This window comes from Anas platyrhynchos, chromosome 2, assembly GCF_047663525.1.
Source record: "Anas platyrhynchos isolate ZD024472 breed Pekin duck chromosome 2, IASCAAS_PekinDuck_T2T, whole genome shotgun sequence".
Lineage (NCBI taxonomy): Eukaryota > Metazoa > Chordata > Aves > Anseriformes > Anatidae > Anas > Anas platyrhynchos.
The window spans coordinates 103,299,302-103,315,711 of NC_092588.1; the positions used below are offsets into that span (position 1 = coordinate 103,299,302).

General features: G+C 35.5%; 1 protein-coding gene across 1 annotated transcript in view; it reads left to right on the plus strand.

Annotated features, from left to right (window-relative positions):
* The first annotated feature begins 551 nt into the window (after nucleotides 1–551).
* CNTNAP2 (contactin associated protein 2) overlaps nucleotides 552–16,410 on the plus strand; it is a 1,145,390-nt gene continuing 1,129,531 nt past the window's right edge. Inside the window, exon 1 of the mRNA XM_027451306.3 lies at nucleotides 552–1,419. Within this exon, the coding sequence (XP_027307107.1) occupies nucleotides 1,323–1,419 (97 nt within the window). The 5' untranslated portion in view covers nucleotides 552–1,322. The remainder of the gene's footprint in view (nucleotides 1,420–16,410) is intronic.

Consider the following 16,410-nt stretch of genomic DNA (forward strand, 5'->3'; position numbering starts at 1 on the left):
CTTGTAAAACCCGTAAACCATAATAGCCAGGTTGGCTCAGTCACGTCTGGTAGGTGAAAACCATAACGATACTTTAATGCAGCTTGCTTCCTGGCTCATTCTCCGAGTGAGAATTAATTACCGAACAAAAACATCTGCATCAGCGGCTCCTCCAGCCCCAGCTCTCTGCAGGCGGCGCGATGGTACTCGGCCCCCCACAACTAGGACCGCCCGGAGGACTTGCCTGCTGCCGGCCTGGCTCGGATCCCGGCAGGCTGGAGCTCGGGGAGCCGCTGCCACCTCAGGGTGCGGGGAGAGAGGCAGCAGCAGGCCCCGAAGAGAGCGAGGGGTAGGGGCTTCCGCGGGCGCCCAGCTTCAGCACCACGGACAGAGGTCCCGGGGCCACCTCCCCGAGGCTCGGCCTCAGACCCCGCCGCCCTCCTCGGCTCTGAACCCGGCGGCGGAGGACGAGGAGGGTCCTGGAGGCCGGAGGGGCGCAGAGGAAGAGGGAGGAGCTGGAGGAAGCGGAGGGAAGGGGAGGGCAGCGCTAGGGAGAGAGATTTTCCCTTCTGCTCCTTTTTTTTTTTTTTTTTTTTTGGCGTGGCGGGGGTAGGCTGCTGCTTCTGGTGACAGCGTTTCCTCCTGCTGGAAGATGATGAATGCATGAGGAGAGAGGCTCTGAGCCTGCTTCTATGCTGCGGGAGTGTCTCTGCCTCTCTCTCTCTCCCTCTCCCCTCTCCCTGTTCCTGTGTGAGTGTGTGTTTGGCTCCCCGGCTGTGTGTGCGTGTACACTGTGTATATATATCTGAGCTGGGAGGTTACTGCGAGCTTCTCTCAGCAGCGCTGCTCTGTGCAGGAAGAAGGGCTCAGCTGCAGTGGAAGCATCAACAGCAGCATTAGCAGCACCAATAGCTCTTTACTCCTTTCTCCATTCCTTTCATCTCCATCTCCCTTTACCTCCTCCCCCCTCCCCCCCACCCCCCTACCACCCCCACATCTTTTGGGGAATTGCTTTTTTTCTTCTCCTACAAATCTTGTTATTTGATACTTCGTGGCTTTTTTTTTTTTTTTTTTTTTTTTTTTCCTTCCTCTGAGGAGGCACACACACAGAAACACAGATAAATAAGAGAAAGAAAAGTACAGCGACTTATTCTACTGCTGCAAACCCAGAGACAGCAGACGAAGAGGGCGGTTGGCTTCTACCCCAAGGTAAAGCCCTGCCCCCTTTACCTCCGTGCCAACTCCTCCGAGAAAAAGAAGGGGAGAGAGAGAAGGGGCCAAAGTGGAGAACAGCAGGTCTTCTGCGGCTGGCATTTGGAGTACAGGGAGCCAGGAAGTGAAGGATGGTTGTGGTTACCCGATCTGGCTGCAGGGCAGCTCTCTTCCTCTGGATTTTCAGCAGCATTAGCTGCAAAGCCAGGACTGCTTTGCCTGCATCTCGTAAGTACCCTTTTCTAAGAAGCATGCACAATTTCAGCACTGCAACAAGCCAGGGGAAATTCCCATAACTCTGGGAGGCTGATAATTTTTTATTTGGTTATGAATCTTGTGTTGGATTTTCTGTGTATTTTCCTGTGTATGTGTGCTCCGAGGTTTGATACTTGTTCTCAATGCTCTCATCTGATCTTTCTTACTGTTGATGATTTTAGTGGTAGCTGGTGAGGAAAGTTGAAAGACCTGCTTTATGATATAGTCCTGGTTCTACAATGGAGTCAGAAAATGAGAGGAATCATATACAAGCTGTTCAAAGTTTGGGGTTGTTTTTTGTTAGTTAGCTTTTTTTTTTTTTTTTTTTTTTTTCTGGTTGGTTGGTTGGTTGGTTTTTGTGTGTGTATGTGTGTGTGTGTGTGTGTGTGGTTTTTGATTTTGTTTTCCCTATGTTCCTCAGAAAGTATGCAATTTGCATTTGTAAGTACTTTGCTTCCACAATTTTGTGAGGGTAAATAGGAGACGGGCAGTTTCCATAACTGTTTTATCAATGACCAACAAGAGAATATGTTGTCTCATTTGAAGAGGAAAGAATGATGACAAGTTGATAAGAAGGAACTGAGTCAGGACAGATTTTTCAGAGTGAAGTTTTGCTTCCCATAATAAAATGAGCAAAGGTGTTTTAGAGGAGATCAGCAAATGCCCTCCTAGGAAGGCAGAAGTAGTAGAAAAATGATCACACATTCACTGATGAACTTTAAACTGGATTAAAGCAGAGTACTTATACAGGACCCAGTTCTGCTAACAGTGTAAAAAATGACGGTGAACTCGTTGATTTCAATGGGTGTTAGATCAAGCCTTTAACACTGCTCTCAGCTGTAGTTTCCAGCAAAGCATTTGCAGGTAGATGTCAGTGTTAAGTATTTAGTTGTTTCTCTTCAGACCACATAAAGCATTTGCCATTTGCCATTTGCCATTTTTGAAATGAATACTAAAATGAAGTATTATATTTTCATAGATTCATCAAAAATAGACAACACTGTTGACTTTCTCTACTGTTTGTAGAGGAAAGAAAAGTGCTGAGATGTTACATATGGATGTGTTGTAACTGTGTGTGTATGATTCTGAGCTGAGTTTACTGAGTTTACTGACCTAACATAGGATTGCCTTAGAATGTAATGTATATACTGCATAGGGATGTATATGGATCGTTATGCCTATTTATGTATTTGTTTGCTTGGAAATGGGAATGAACATGAAATGACTAGTGGACTGGAGCATTGTTATACTTTCTCAGTCTGTTTCTATCTGTTATCATCTGGTACCTACAGAAAAATAAAATAGTATTATTTCTCCAGGAAATATTTCCAGGAAATATTCTCCTACCTTTTAAATAATTATTTATATGACAATAGAAAATGTATAGCCTTGCCTGCATTTTTTTCTTGCTCTCAGAGGCCACAGGATGTTCTGTTATTTATTTATTTACGTTTCATTTTGGAGATATATCGACCTTAAAGTTTACTGCTTAGTCTTCACTAGCCATCTACGCTTTCTTCTAAATATCATTTCTTTATAAACATATAAATCTGTTTCAGGCTCTGCATAACAGAAAGAAAAGAAAATATATATACAATATAAAATATAAAAGAAAAAAATGATTTAGCTTATCAGAAATCTGTCCTTGGAGAATAAATTTCATTCTTTTCTTTTCTTTTCTTTTCTTTTCTTTTCTTTTCTTTTCTTTTCTTTTCTTTTCTTTTCTTTTCTTTTCTTTTCTTTTCTTTTCTTTTCTTTTCTTTATTTATTTTTTATTTCCTAACATAGTTCTGAGATACTTTTTTTTTCTTGTCATTCAGTAGCTAATGGCTGTAGTTTAACTTGAAAATGACCAACAGCATGTTATCTGATTACTGAATCAAAAACAAACAATCAAAAAGAAAGATTAACTTTTGAAAGAAGTTTGATGAGAAACAAATGGTAGCAGCAACATTACTATAACCAGAAATTCCATGAATAGAGGTTATATGTAATATTAATTAATAAATTACTTAAATACATTTCCATCTTTAAGATTTTTTCCATATATTCAAGGATTTCTCTATAACAATTCACCTTCCAAAACCACATACAGTACACTCCTTATGTAGTCTATAACATTTCATTTCTGACTCATTTCTGAAAGTGAAATGGAATTAGATTTATTTACTGGAAATAGAAATTTATCTAGAAGCATACGTCAATCTCATAATTAGAAAAAAGAGTATGCAAATGCTTAGAATTTTTGTGAAGATAAAAAATGATAGGGTACCACTGCAGGAACTCATGTTCTGTGTCACAGTGTTTTGGTGCACCACTTAACTAGTTATTCTGTTGCACACTTTGATATACAAAGGGATCACTGTGCTGTATGTTCTTGGTTTGTTTGACACTTTGTATGCAATTGATTGTGAATGCCATTAGTGATTTTTTTCTCCTCCTTTCTTGACAAGACAATGCACTTAGTTTTTTTTTGTTGTTGTTTGTTTGTTTTATTTATTTATTTTTAAATCATAACTTATGCTTCTTTGTTTATTCTTTTGCCATCAGTTGATTTTGAGCATCATATTGGGAATACTTCTGAAAGGTTTAAAAATAGTATGAAATGCAACTTTGACATACAACTGATTTGCAACCAAGTTTTTATTTTCTCCTGTACTACTACTTAATGTTTTGAGTTTGACATAATTAACAACAGTAAAAAGCACTTACAATATTTTTTTAGAACATATACAAGATTCATGGTGTACAGTCAATTATTAATCTTTATTTATGAGCTTGTTACTCATTTTCTTACAGTCTATGCTTACAGAGAAAAAGCTATAGTTTTCAAAAAGAATAGAATCATACATCACTTATGTTAATATATTGCATCTCAAATTTGTGTTTACTTTCCAATGTCAGTAAATCTATCACTGTCATTAAAATGATGTCTCTCAGTAATGCTGATTCAGAAATGATCATTTTGAAAGCTTTGTATCTCATTCAGTTTTATCTCCAGATGAAGTGGGTGTTGAAATTCCATTTTGTAGTACAGAACATACACCAATACAATATCACACATAGATTTTATTATAAATTTTATTAACATAATTTTTCATGCTTTAGCAATATTTTATGTGGCTTTATTATTATTTTTTATTTTATTTTATTTTTGGAATAAGCACAGAGGAATAAAATTACTTTTAACTTCTGGAATCAAGGCTAATGAACAGCTCAACCAGGAGAGGTCATCACAAGATAAAAAGTAACATAGAAAATACAAATTTAGTGTTTTATAGTGTTTTACATGGCTTAAAAATGGAATGATAAGAATAACACTATCAATAGAATAACTTTAAATGGTATACTGTTCTTAATTAACATGATAAGGGGATTTAAAACTGGGTTCTCTGATTTTCATGAAACCAACACAAAAAAAAAAAATTCTTTTATGGCTTTTTTTTCTTGTTTTTGCAGTTGTTGTTTTGGTTGTGTCTTTTTAAGTGTAATGTAGAACTACAAAAACTACAGTTCTGATATTATTAATGCATTTGCAGTAAGTTCCATATCACTGCTGAAGTTGACGTTCAACCCTGTCCTACAGTAATTGATGTACAAACTAAATGATGGACATGTATAATGATCATTAAGATTGTGGAAAAGCAAAAATCTTTTAGGTTTGAATGCACTTCATGCAGAATTTCCTTGTCTATTAATAGACAAGGGTAAGTGAGCTTAATAATTAATAGTCTGCATAAATGAAAAAAGTACTAAAAGATTGTGTAATGTCCCTTTTGAAAGAGCAATGTGTGGCACTGGACTGTACAGCAGAAGTAGTTCAGGAGTCTTGAAATATTTAGAATTAGAGTAGAGAATCTATAATTCCAGGTTATGGTGCTTTAACATGAGGGGTGGGGGGATGGGGGGAAGGAGGAGGAAAGGAAGGAGATATGCTGGGTGTCATATATTTTGTTAGACTCACATTAGCTGTCTTCTAGCTAATTTTTCAGTTATAATGTGAAATAATGTGAAATCTGGTGAATTCCAGCTGTGTTTCTGTTATATTTACCTTAGCTTAGATCCTGGTTGTCTGGATGCTACATCAGAGATCCCACAGAACTTAATTTCAAATGTAACAAAGCATTTTCATGTAGGTTTAAGGTTGTTTCATTTATTTTTTTTTCTATCCCTATTTCTTAAAGCACTTGCAAACAAATTAAGTTTTTAAACTACATGCCTAAGTTTATTTTAAGACCATACAATTTCTTAACATTAAACATATGCTTACTTTTAGAATGCTTTAAGCTACAAAAATTTGCATGAATAATTAAATATTTTTTTAGATGTTAGGCATTGCCAAATAATATAGCTAACATTCAAAAGGGAAAAAATATTTTTTTTTTATTTTTTAACAACATAGACCTGAGTTACAGTGTTCAGGGTTTTTTAAATGAATATAAATTTACTAGAACTCAGCATGTGAATGAAATAGCAATAAGTAGCAATGAAATAGTAATAAGTAGTTTGCTGTCATTTCCAAATTAGTGATAGCAGCTAAAGTCCACATTAGTGCTGAAAAAACAAAAAGAGTCTTTAACTATGCAACATTGCACACAGCCTGATTGCACACATTCATCTATATAGCAAAAGTCAGATTCAAAGTTTGATGTAGTCAATGGGCACTGAATCAATTGCAAATGTCATTGAAATTTGTACTAAAAAGTGGTGGGTTTGTTTGGTTGGTTTAGTTTTTGTTTTTGCTTTGTTTCCTTTTGATTTGCTTGTGTTTTAATTTGTTTATTATTTAGACTCAGGTGCAAAAATATGGAATAAGATCCCAAAAGTGCTTCAGTAAGTGGTTCAGTCTGCAAGAAAGTTTGAAAGTAAACTGTAAACTGTAAACTGGTCTCTGTGAACAATGGTTGTTTCTTACACAGGGATATAATAAATATTTTCTGATTCTCTCTTTCTCTGCTCAGGTACTTTTAATGAATTTGAAAAAAAAAATAAATCACTTCATGCCATTGTGGCAGGAAATTCTATACATTTAATATATTAATATAATTTAATATATTAATATGAGGAGCTGTAGATCTGCTTGGGTAACTCGGTCACTATAGGTTTGCATTTTCCTGGACAATGTGTTTTCCTGTAGGAATCTTTAAGTATTTCAACTTGAATCTGTAAATGTTATAAGCATCAGATCTCATGTTCAATGTTCAACAAGTATAGCAGTATTTAAAGTTTTGAAATATTTTTTATACAATAACAAACTATGCACAAGCTATAATATTTGGTTATTTTTGTTTGTTTGTTTTGGTTTTGTTTTTGCTTTTTTTCCTTAACCCTACATTTTGTTTTTCTACATATGCAGAAGCTGGTTTACTTCTGAGAAATTTGATTCAGAGTTCAAACATAGTTAAAACTTGAGGTATGCTGCTACCTGTACCTGCAAAGACACTGACTTGCAAATGCGTGCATGATTTCAGTTGCTTCAGATAGAATAATATAGTTGCTTTTGATAGAGTGATAGAGTAGCAACGGTTTCTTTCATCAGATGAAACTGAGTGAATTTTCATTTTTCTTAGTTGTCAAAATTGTAAAGAATAAATTAAGAATTATAGCAGTGCTTGGAAGAGGTAATATGATCAGGACACGACTTCCGGAATCTATGTGAACATGGGGTACTTATTTGAAAGATCAAGAATTTCATCTCTAGAACAAAGAGTGCAGTCTGTTAGCTCCAGTCTTCTCCTGCTGAAGTACATTGAAATTGTGCCACTGATTTCAAGAACATTTTCTGTCAGAGAAAAGTTCATGATTCAGTCCATAATACACTAGAAAATATTAAAAGGTTCTTCAGACTTCAGCCTTTGAACCAATATTAATTTTAAGTATATCACACATCATTTATTCAGTTACTTTATTGGTATTATGTAGGTAAATAATCTGAGATCACCAGATAATTGAAGAACACGTTAAGTTTCTAAATTTGATGGTGTTAGAAATTGCAGTTATCAGTAATCAATTCTTTTGAGCCATTTTCTCTTCCAGCTTTGAAGGTATAGAATAGATAAAAGATATAGATGTAAAAGCATTCCTAAGACTATGTCTGACATTTAGAAAGAAATAATGCATATTTAGGATTTGGTAGCATTGCAATTTTACAGACAACTGTACAAAGTTGAGATCTTTCAAGCCTAAGAAATTGTCTCAGTATTCATACACTACTGTAGTAGCTGAACATTTCATATTTGTTCCTGAAGCTTGAATAACTGATTATTCAGAGCAGAAAAGGACATTGACTTTCATATTTACACCCTCTTCATACTCCCCAAAAAGTCTAGTGACTTTTTAGTCTAGTGACTAGCTTTACAATCTCCTGTGGAGGTGGTTCATTCAGACATTTATGTTAGATTGTCATGTTAAGCCTTCTGAGGGATAGAAGACGTATTTAAACTTACAGTTTGTATTTTGATGTTAATATTTAACAAGATTTAAAATATTTACTTTTTCTTTTATTATTATTCTATTTTTTTTCCAGATATGTACACACTACAAAGATATGTTTTAAATAAAACAATTAAAAAGATCTACTCAACAAAACTAGGGACTTCTTTGCTGTTTTTGCATTTGTATCAGTAAAAGTACATGTTAGTTTACAAATTTAAATGCATGAATAAAATAAACAGATAAAAATAGTTTTTAGTAGCCAAGGAGTACTTGAACAGCTTTAGCCAAACAATTTTCTATGCAACAATGAATGTGATATTTTAGGATGAATATTTGTTATTTATTTATTTAGAATACATGAAGTCTCATTTTAATGGGAAAATAACATTTTACTGTAGAAATATAGTATCTATTTAAATGTAATATAAACATCTTGTATGATTTTGTAAAACTGCTATAGTATCAAAATTTTTGTAATATTTACTAAGGAAAATCAGCTATGCATGTTACATTTCTGTCTACTTTCTCTATTTCTACATATGTTGGAATTATTTTTACCTCAAATATAGAGGTGTGCCGCTGCTCATTTTTATATTGATTAAATAGTGACGAATTCTTGGGCTGTCTCCAATTGCTCAATAGTCTTGTATATGCACACTGACACTGTCACTGTACTGTGACACCAGTGGAAACCTGGAATTTACAGGGAAGAGATACAGGAGAAGATGAGAAGATGAATAGGTGGACCTAAGATATGTAAACCTAAGACCATGCAAGGGTCCATTTCCACAAAGGGTAACAGAAAGTCTGTGAGGGAAAATTTGCCAGAGGAGAAAAGGAAGAATTACTGTCATATCTAATGGAAAGTTAAACAGATATGTATACAGGCTTAATGCACTGGGATACAACACAGCAGGCAAGGGAATTACAATGTATTTCAGGTTTTCATGTCATACGTGTTGTGTTTAAATGTCACTGCTGTATAGTTATTGATATATATTTTGAAATGCAGTTAAATTGGGATGTAATTTTACTCCCATTTACATTTATGGAAATATTAGCAAGGTTGTGGTTGGGGAAAACCTTACAATTAGAAAAAAATAAACAAAAAAAAAAAAAAAAAACAAAACAAAACAAAAGCAACCAATCAACCAAAAACAAAAACTTGACTATACAACCTTTTGACACAGTTTTCAATCACATCCCTTAGTTTTACCACTAGATTCTACCCAGACTGTCACTGAGACAAAAAAAGGGCTTGTACCTTTTATTTTCTGTTACCTGCATCTAGATAAACGGTCTAATACCTTTACAAAGATGAGGGAAAATTAAAACGAAGGAAAATAAATAAATTAAAAAGTATATACATTCCTTCCCACCTTTTTTTGGGGGGGGCGGGGGGGGAGGGAACACATTGAAAAATGAGGAACTGAAGTGAAATTTATTTCTCATATGATAACAGTAACATGTTTTCTTTATGTGGAGAAATAGAGTGAGAGGGAGTAGGTCTCCCAATCCACAACACTTGCACTGCATTAAGAGACAAATAAACTTCTGTGAGAAATGGAGACAGAAACATATTCTGCACAGGGCTGTCTCTGCTGGCTATATGCTCCCAAGGTCCAGAAAGGTATACACTGATGTGCTTTCCTTCAGTTTTACATCCAAAAAAAGTTATGTTACTGAGCACTGCAGATATTTGATGAATGTCTTATCTGCTTCTTACACAGTGTGGTTAGGCTGTCAGAAATATGTTTCCTATGGGCACAAGGTGGTATCCACTACAGTTTCAATCTTCTTCCAAAAAACACATATCACCACACTATACACCCTTTTGCTTCTATTCTATACTATATTTGCCATTGTTCACGTACCTCCTTTCTCATTTTATTAATCATCTTACTCCTCACTCTCTATCCTCTCTCTACTCTTCCCTCCAGCAGTAAACTGACTCTACTGACTTCTCTGATATTTTTATTGATTCATCACCATCTCAAGTGATTTGCTGTGGTTGAAACTAAGGGAGATTGTCTTCTTTGATTCCTCATTAATTCATCCATATGTGAAAACTAAGTACACACGTAACAACTCAACTAAAATTCCTTCACTGCTTAATTGCTGTGTCCTGGAGTGTTAAATCAGATATTCAAATATTTTGAAAGAAGTTAAGATTTATTTTTTCCAAAACCAATTATTAGAATATAATTATAAGGACTTTCATTAAAGTTTATAATTATGAAAAAAATACACTGCTAAACTTTCAGCCAGTACAGTGTTTTTCTTTATTACACACATGGAAAGAAAATGAATCAAAAGAATGCTGTGACAGAATCATGGCCCCAAACCTACATATTCAATAGCTTAGAAAGCCAATAAGGATCAAGTGATTTCAGCTACTGTGATATGGTTGGTTGTTACTGCTTTTGCCTGTTTTGCATGTCAAGCTAGTGTCACATTTCATCCCAGCACTGTATCTCTCTGGAACTATCTTCTTTGTCTGAGGTTTATGATTTTACCAATGATCTGATTAAAATGTATAATGTTTCCTTTTACCTGCTGACCTAGATGTCACAAGTTTTCAATGAAAAAACTTCAATTTCAAGTCATCTTCAACTTCAAAGAGCATGCATTTTTTTTCTGCAGGACAATAATAATGTTAAATACTGAAGGGTTGAAAATTAGATTTCCAATGGTTCTCACTATAAAGCACTCATTTCCTTTGTTACAGTTACACTGAAGCATTTAGTATGTCACATTCATAGGAATTATAAATCTTTGTTAATATATACTGGCAGTCAAGAATCTTCAGAATTCAAAATGTGTACTATTATATTATATACAGAAATAGATATAAGCACGTATATATGTAAATTTGATGTGATCCAAAGTTGTCATATCAGCAAAAAAGAAAAAAAAGGAAAAAAAAGTCCTTCCCTCCCCCAAAAGCACTGTAAGACATCAGGATACTTCAACAAGATCTATTTTCTATAAACCTATGCTGATTTTCACGAATTATATTTACCTCCTTTGAATTTTTATCAACCAGGTTCTACTATTTTGTCTAGGGTAAATGTCAGTATGAGCACCTTTTAATTACAAAGTTTTTTGTTTTGTTTTGTTTTGTTTTATTTTCCCAGTATTTGCACAACATATTTTCCTTCAGTTTTTTATTTTTTTTTCCATACTTTTACTGTAAATAAGCAATAATACTGCTCAGAGACCTTCTCTGAGACAGGTTGTCCTGTTAGTTTAAAGCTGTCTAGCCTTGTTAGCTGCTGTTTAACATCTTCCTCAGTAGCTATTAGAATGTAAATTGTTTTGTTGCCACTCTGGGATCTGACTATGCAGTATTGTTTGTTTTCCTAACAGTGTATGTTTCTGTTGTTTTCTACAGGATTGGCAACTTCAACATTTGTATGTAGCAATCTTTTTGTTGGGATCCCTTTGCTACACATCTCCTCTCTTAACTTCTCCCTCTTCCTCTCCCACCCATCCACCTCCCCCCGACTTCTTTCTTTCTTTCTTTTTTTTTTTTTTCTATGAATGTCCACTTGTGGTGGTTCCACAGGAGCCAATTTTAGGACCAGTTCTTTTCAATGTTTTCATAAATTACTTGGAAGGAGGACTTGAAGGTACACTGATTAATAGTGTCATAGGATGACACTAAGTAATAAGATAACACTAACTTGGGAGGAGCTGTTGACTCTATTGTGGGTAGAGAGGTCTTACAGAGAGATTGTTTGGGCAATCACTAACAACATGACATTTAACAAGAACAAATGCAGGATTCTGTAACTGGGAAGGGGCAACTCTGTGTATATGTGCAGACTGAGAGTGGGTATATGTGCAGATTGAGGGATGAGAAGCTGGAAAGGGATCTGGAAGGGAGAAGCTGCAGAAAGGGAACTGGACATTTTGATAGGTGGCAAGTTGAATATGAGTCAATACTGTGCCCTGGCAGCCAAAAGGGCCAACTGCAACCTGGGGTGCATTAAGAATAGCTTTGCTAGCCAGTCGAGGGAAGTGATTGTTCCACTCTACTGTGGTGCGGCCTCACCTCAAGTACTGTGTGCAGTTTTGGGTGCCAGAATATAAGAAAAATATACAACTAGAGACTATCCAAAGGAGGGCTACAAAGATGTTGAAGGGTCTAGAGGGCAAGACATATGAGGAGTGGTTGAGATCACACAGTTTGTTCACTCTAGAGAAGAGGAGACTGAGGGGAGACCTTGTCTTGATCTACTGTTTCCTCCTGGGTGGCAGCAGAGGGGCAGGTGCTGATCTCTTCTTTCTGATGATCATCAATAGTACCCAATGTGGTGCTGTGACAGGGAAGGTTCAGGCTGGAGATCAGGAAAAGGTTCTTCTTTGAGAGAGTGCTGGAGTTCAAGAAGTACTTGGACAACATTCTCAGACATCTGGCCTTATTTTTGGGTGATCCTCTGTGGAGCCAGGAGTTGAAGGTGATGATCCCTGTGGGTCCCTTCTGACTTGGGATATTCTATGATTCTATGATTATGTTTTCTGTGAATAGAAAAATTAATCCTAGTATCCCTTTGCTTTTGTTTTTTTTTTTTTTTTTTTTTTTTTTTTTTTTCCTATATTTCTTTGAATCTGATTTACAGAATGACAGAATGACAGGATAGGCTGGAAGACACCTCTGGAGGTCATCTGGTCAAACTCCCTTGTTCAAGTATGGCCACCTACAGCAAATTGCCTAGGACCTTGTCCAGACAGCTTTTAATATCTCCAAGGGTGAAGACTCTATAACATCTCTCAACAACTTGTTCCAGTGTTCAGTCACCCTCAGAATAAAATAAAAAAGTTCTTCCTAATGTTCTGATGATGACACCACCTATATATAATTTTGTGACCATTTCCTGACAGGTTCTACTCATCCCATTTCTCCAGCCTGTTGATGTGCCTCTGAATAAGGGCACGACATTCTAGCATATCAGCCACTCTTCCCATTTTTTTGTCATCAAGAAACTTGCTGAAGGTGCATTCTGCCCCATCATCCAGCTCATTAATGATGTTGTACAGGACTGGACCAAATATTGACCCTGGGTATACTGACCTGCAACTAGATTTTGTCTAGTGATCACCACACTCTTGGCCAGGTTGCTTAGCCATTTTTCAATCCACCTGTCTGCTCATCCAGCCCATACTTTATCAGCTTCTCTATGAAGGTCTCATGCGAGTCAATGTTGAAAGCCTTACTGAAGCCTAGGTAGACAGTATGTACTACTCTCCCTTCATCTACCATGCCAGTCATTTCATCATACATTTTTATCAGGCTGGTCAGGTATGACTTTCCCTTGGTGAATCTACACTGACTACTCCTGATGATTTCCTTGTCCTTCTGTGCCTGGAAATTGTTTACAGGTTTAGCTGTTCATTCATCTTCCTGGTGACTGAGGTGAGGCTGACCAGCCTATAGTTCCCTGGTTCCTCTCTCTTACCATTCTTGAAGACAGGAGTATCATTTTCTTTACTCCAGTCATGAGGATGGTCCTCCAATCAATATATGTATATTTAAAGACTGCTTAAAGTGTTTAAAAAAGTCATATAAATAGTCAATTTTTATTTTTATTTTTCTGAATGAACTATTAAGTTCTGAAGAGGTCTAGCTACTACTGCTACTAGATATACTTAAGTGTGGATTTATATCTCCATCAAGGAGCAACCAAAATATATCATTAATACTGGAAACACATACAGAAAATATTTATTTAGAAAAAGATCCACAAGACTAACAAGAATCTTATTACACTAAACATTTTAAAAAGTTTTGTTGTTGTTTGTTTTTTAAGCTGAACAATAAGCCCCTGAAGACATCCAAACATTCCTGAATAAGTCTGTGATAATGACAAATATTTTATTAAATTCTTGGTAGAAATGAGGCAACCATATGCATAAGCACATATTAAAATCAAAATAAAAGATAATAAGTGACTGTTCAACTATGATTCTCTTTATCAAATAATATGAGAGTAGAAGTGTGTTAGCTATATTGTTGATGTTAATGACATGACATTTCTGATACAAATTTATTAATAGATGTTTTATTTCTGGCCTATAAATGAAAATATTACATGTACATAATTATATGTCAAAACGTTTTATTTTCAAATAATTAGTTTTGCTAGTATAGAAGTAGTTGCATCTATAAGTTGTATCCATATATAATATTAATATATAATATTAATATAAGTTCTATCAAAAAGAGTATCTATGTGGTCTGATATGCATTTAGGCATATTGTTGGTTACAGACACAATGAAGTTGCCTCAAAGTTTGAGTTGAGTAGACGACATTATCTTGAAGGGAATTAAATCTAATTTTAGATAAATCTTAAGGCTCTACATGTGTTTCCATCTGGGATAGAGGAAATACCTCAGGAATGGGCAGATTACTTAATAAATTCTCTAAAATTAATTTTAATTTGGCAAAGGGCAATGAAATCAGAATCTGGAGAAAAGGAATGTGATACGTTTCTCACCCAGTAAAGAATTTGGAACATAATGTGATATTTGTGATATGTTTGTTATATATCATTTTTAAAGACCCTATGTTAATTGAATATAAGTATATTCCAGTGGAGGGCCACAAAGGTGATACGGGGCCTGGAGCATCTTCCCTATGAAGAAAGGCTGAGAGACCTGGGTCTGTTCAGCCAGGAGAAGGGGCTGAGAGGGGATCTCCTCAATGTATATAAATATCTGAGGGGTGGGGGACAGAAGGATGTAGCCAACCTCTTCTCAGTGGTTTGTGGGGATAGGACAAGGGGCAATGGCTGCAAGTTAGAGCACAGGAAGTTCCGCACTGACATGCAAAAAAACTTCACGGTGAGGGTGATGGAGCATTGGAACAGGCTGCCTAGGAAGGTTATGGAGTCTCCTTTTCTGGAGATATTCAAGGCCTGTCTGGACACCTACCTGGGCAGCCTGCTCTGAGGAACCTGCTTTGGCAGGGGGGTTGGACCCGATGATCTTTTGAGGTCCCTTCCAACAGTTCTGTGATTCTGTGATTCTGTGATTCTGTGATTCTGTGATTCTGTGATATTTATATTCCTTCCGTGCCTTACACATGCAGATGTTCATTGGGGAATAGTTGTCATGGAGGAATCTTTCAAATTCTTCCACTGAGACTGGTCTCCTGTTTCATAATTCTGCTCTGTAAGATCTTCAGATCGAAGGTGAGGCTATGTAATAATTTCCATAGTGGATACCTGATAACGTTAAATTCAAATACAGTTAGATTCAGTCTGGCTTGTAAGAAACAAGGTATCCTATCTTGGGATCTACTGGATATAGGACAAAGAAAAGAAACATAAATATTTCTCTAAGCAAAATGCATTTGGTGACTTTGGAGTTGTAGAGGGGTGATGTGAGGACAGAGTACTGGTTTTGGGGTAGTAAGATTTTGGGGTAGTAAGGTCTAAGTGTTTGTGTTGGGGTTTGTTGTATGGCAACTGTATGTTGACTTTTGGAATATGAATGTTAATGGCTGGTCCTTACTGCAATGGAAAAGACAAAATACAGGTTATTGCTTCTAGAGGCAAACTGATTCAGTGTCTCTATGAAAGTGTCTTAATGCTGCAGGAGAACAATATGATTTGTTTAGAATGAAATAAAACATATGGTGGTTATACACCAAAGACTTAGCTGGATGTCTCAATGTATCAAAGCATTCTATTTAGACAATAATAATGTTATGTTTTATTTAAGTTTTAGAACATAATATTTATATTATGTTATATTTTATTTATTTATTTTATATAATTAAACAAATTCATTGTTTTTATTTTCAAAACCTTTTTATAGATCTTGTCTTCTCACATACTGGTGTAAATCTCCAGTAACTACACTGAATTCTGGTAAAGTTCCAGTTATTTTAGTGCATCAGAGATATGAATTTATTGCAGTTAATTTGAGATTTCTCAGTTGTATTACAAATAGCAGCTATTTTTATCCAATGTCCATTTGAAATTAACATTTCTGTTTTTCTATATAAAATATTTTTGATGGGAAAAATAGTCCTTACAGCTGAAAGATTCAAGGTTTTCTAGAGAACATTTTGGGTAATTTGAACTTTTAATATTTAACTAAGCCAAGGCATGTAATTGAATGAAAGTAGTTGGATCTTTACAATAGAAAATGTTGCAGATACTGTGAAATATTTTAGTACCTCATATGTTTTAGTGTATCCGTCATCTATCTTCTCTTTTAGAATTAACATTGATTTCTTTCTATGACTATATGCTATGTAAATAAAGATAGACATAATTATGGGGCTGACACCTAAAGTATGTGCACTTCATTCTTTTTATCTTCCAAAAGCTTTTTTGAGCATACTCTGGGAGTTTCCCATATAACTGTTGTACTTAACTGAGATTCATATATGTGTATATTATAGAAACTGATTAGAAGATCATGAAGGTACTAGACAGCAAAAACTCCATGAAGAGAACCTACATTAAATATACTTTTTTTTTCTCTCTTTTTTTTTTTTTTTTTTTTTTTTTTC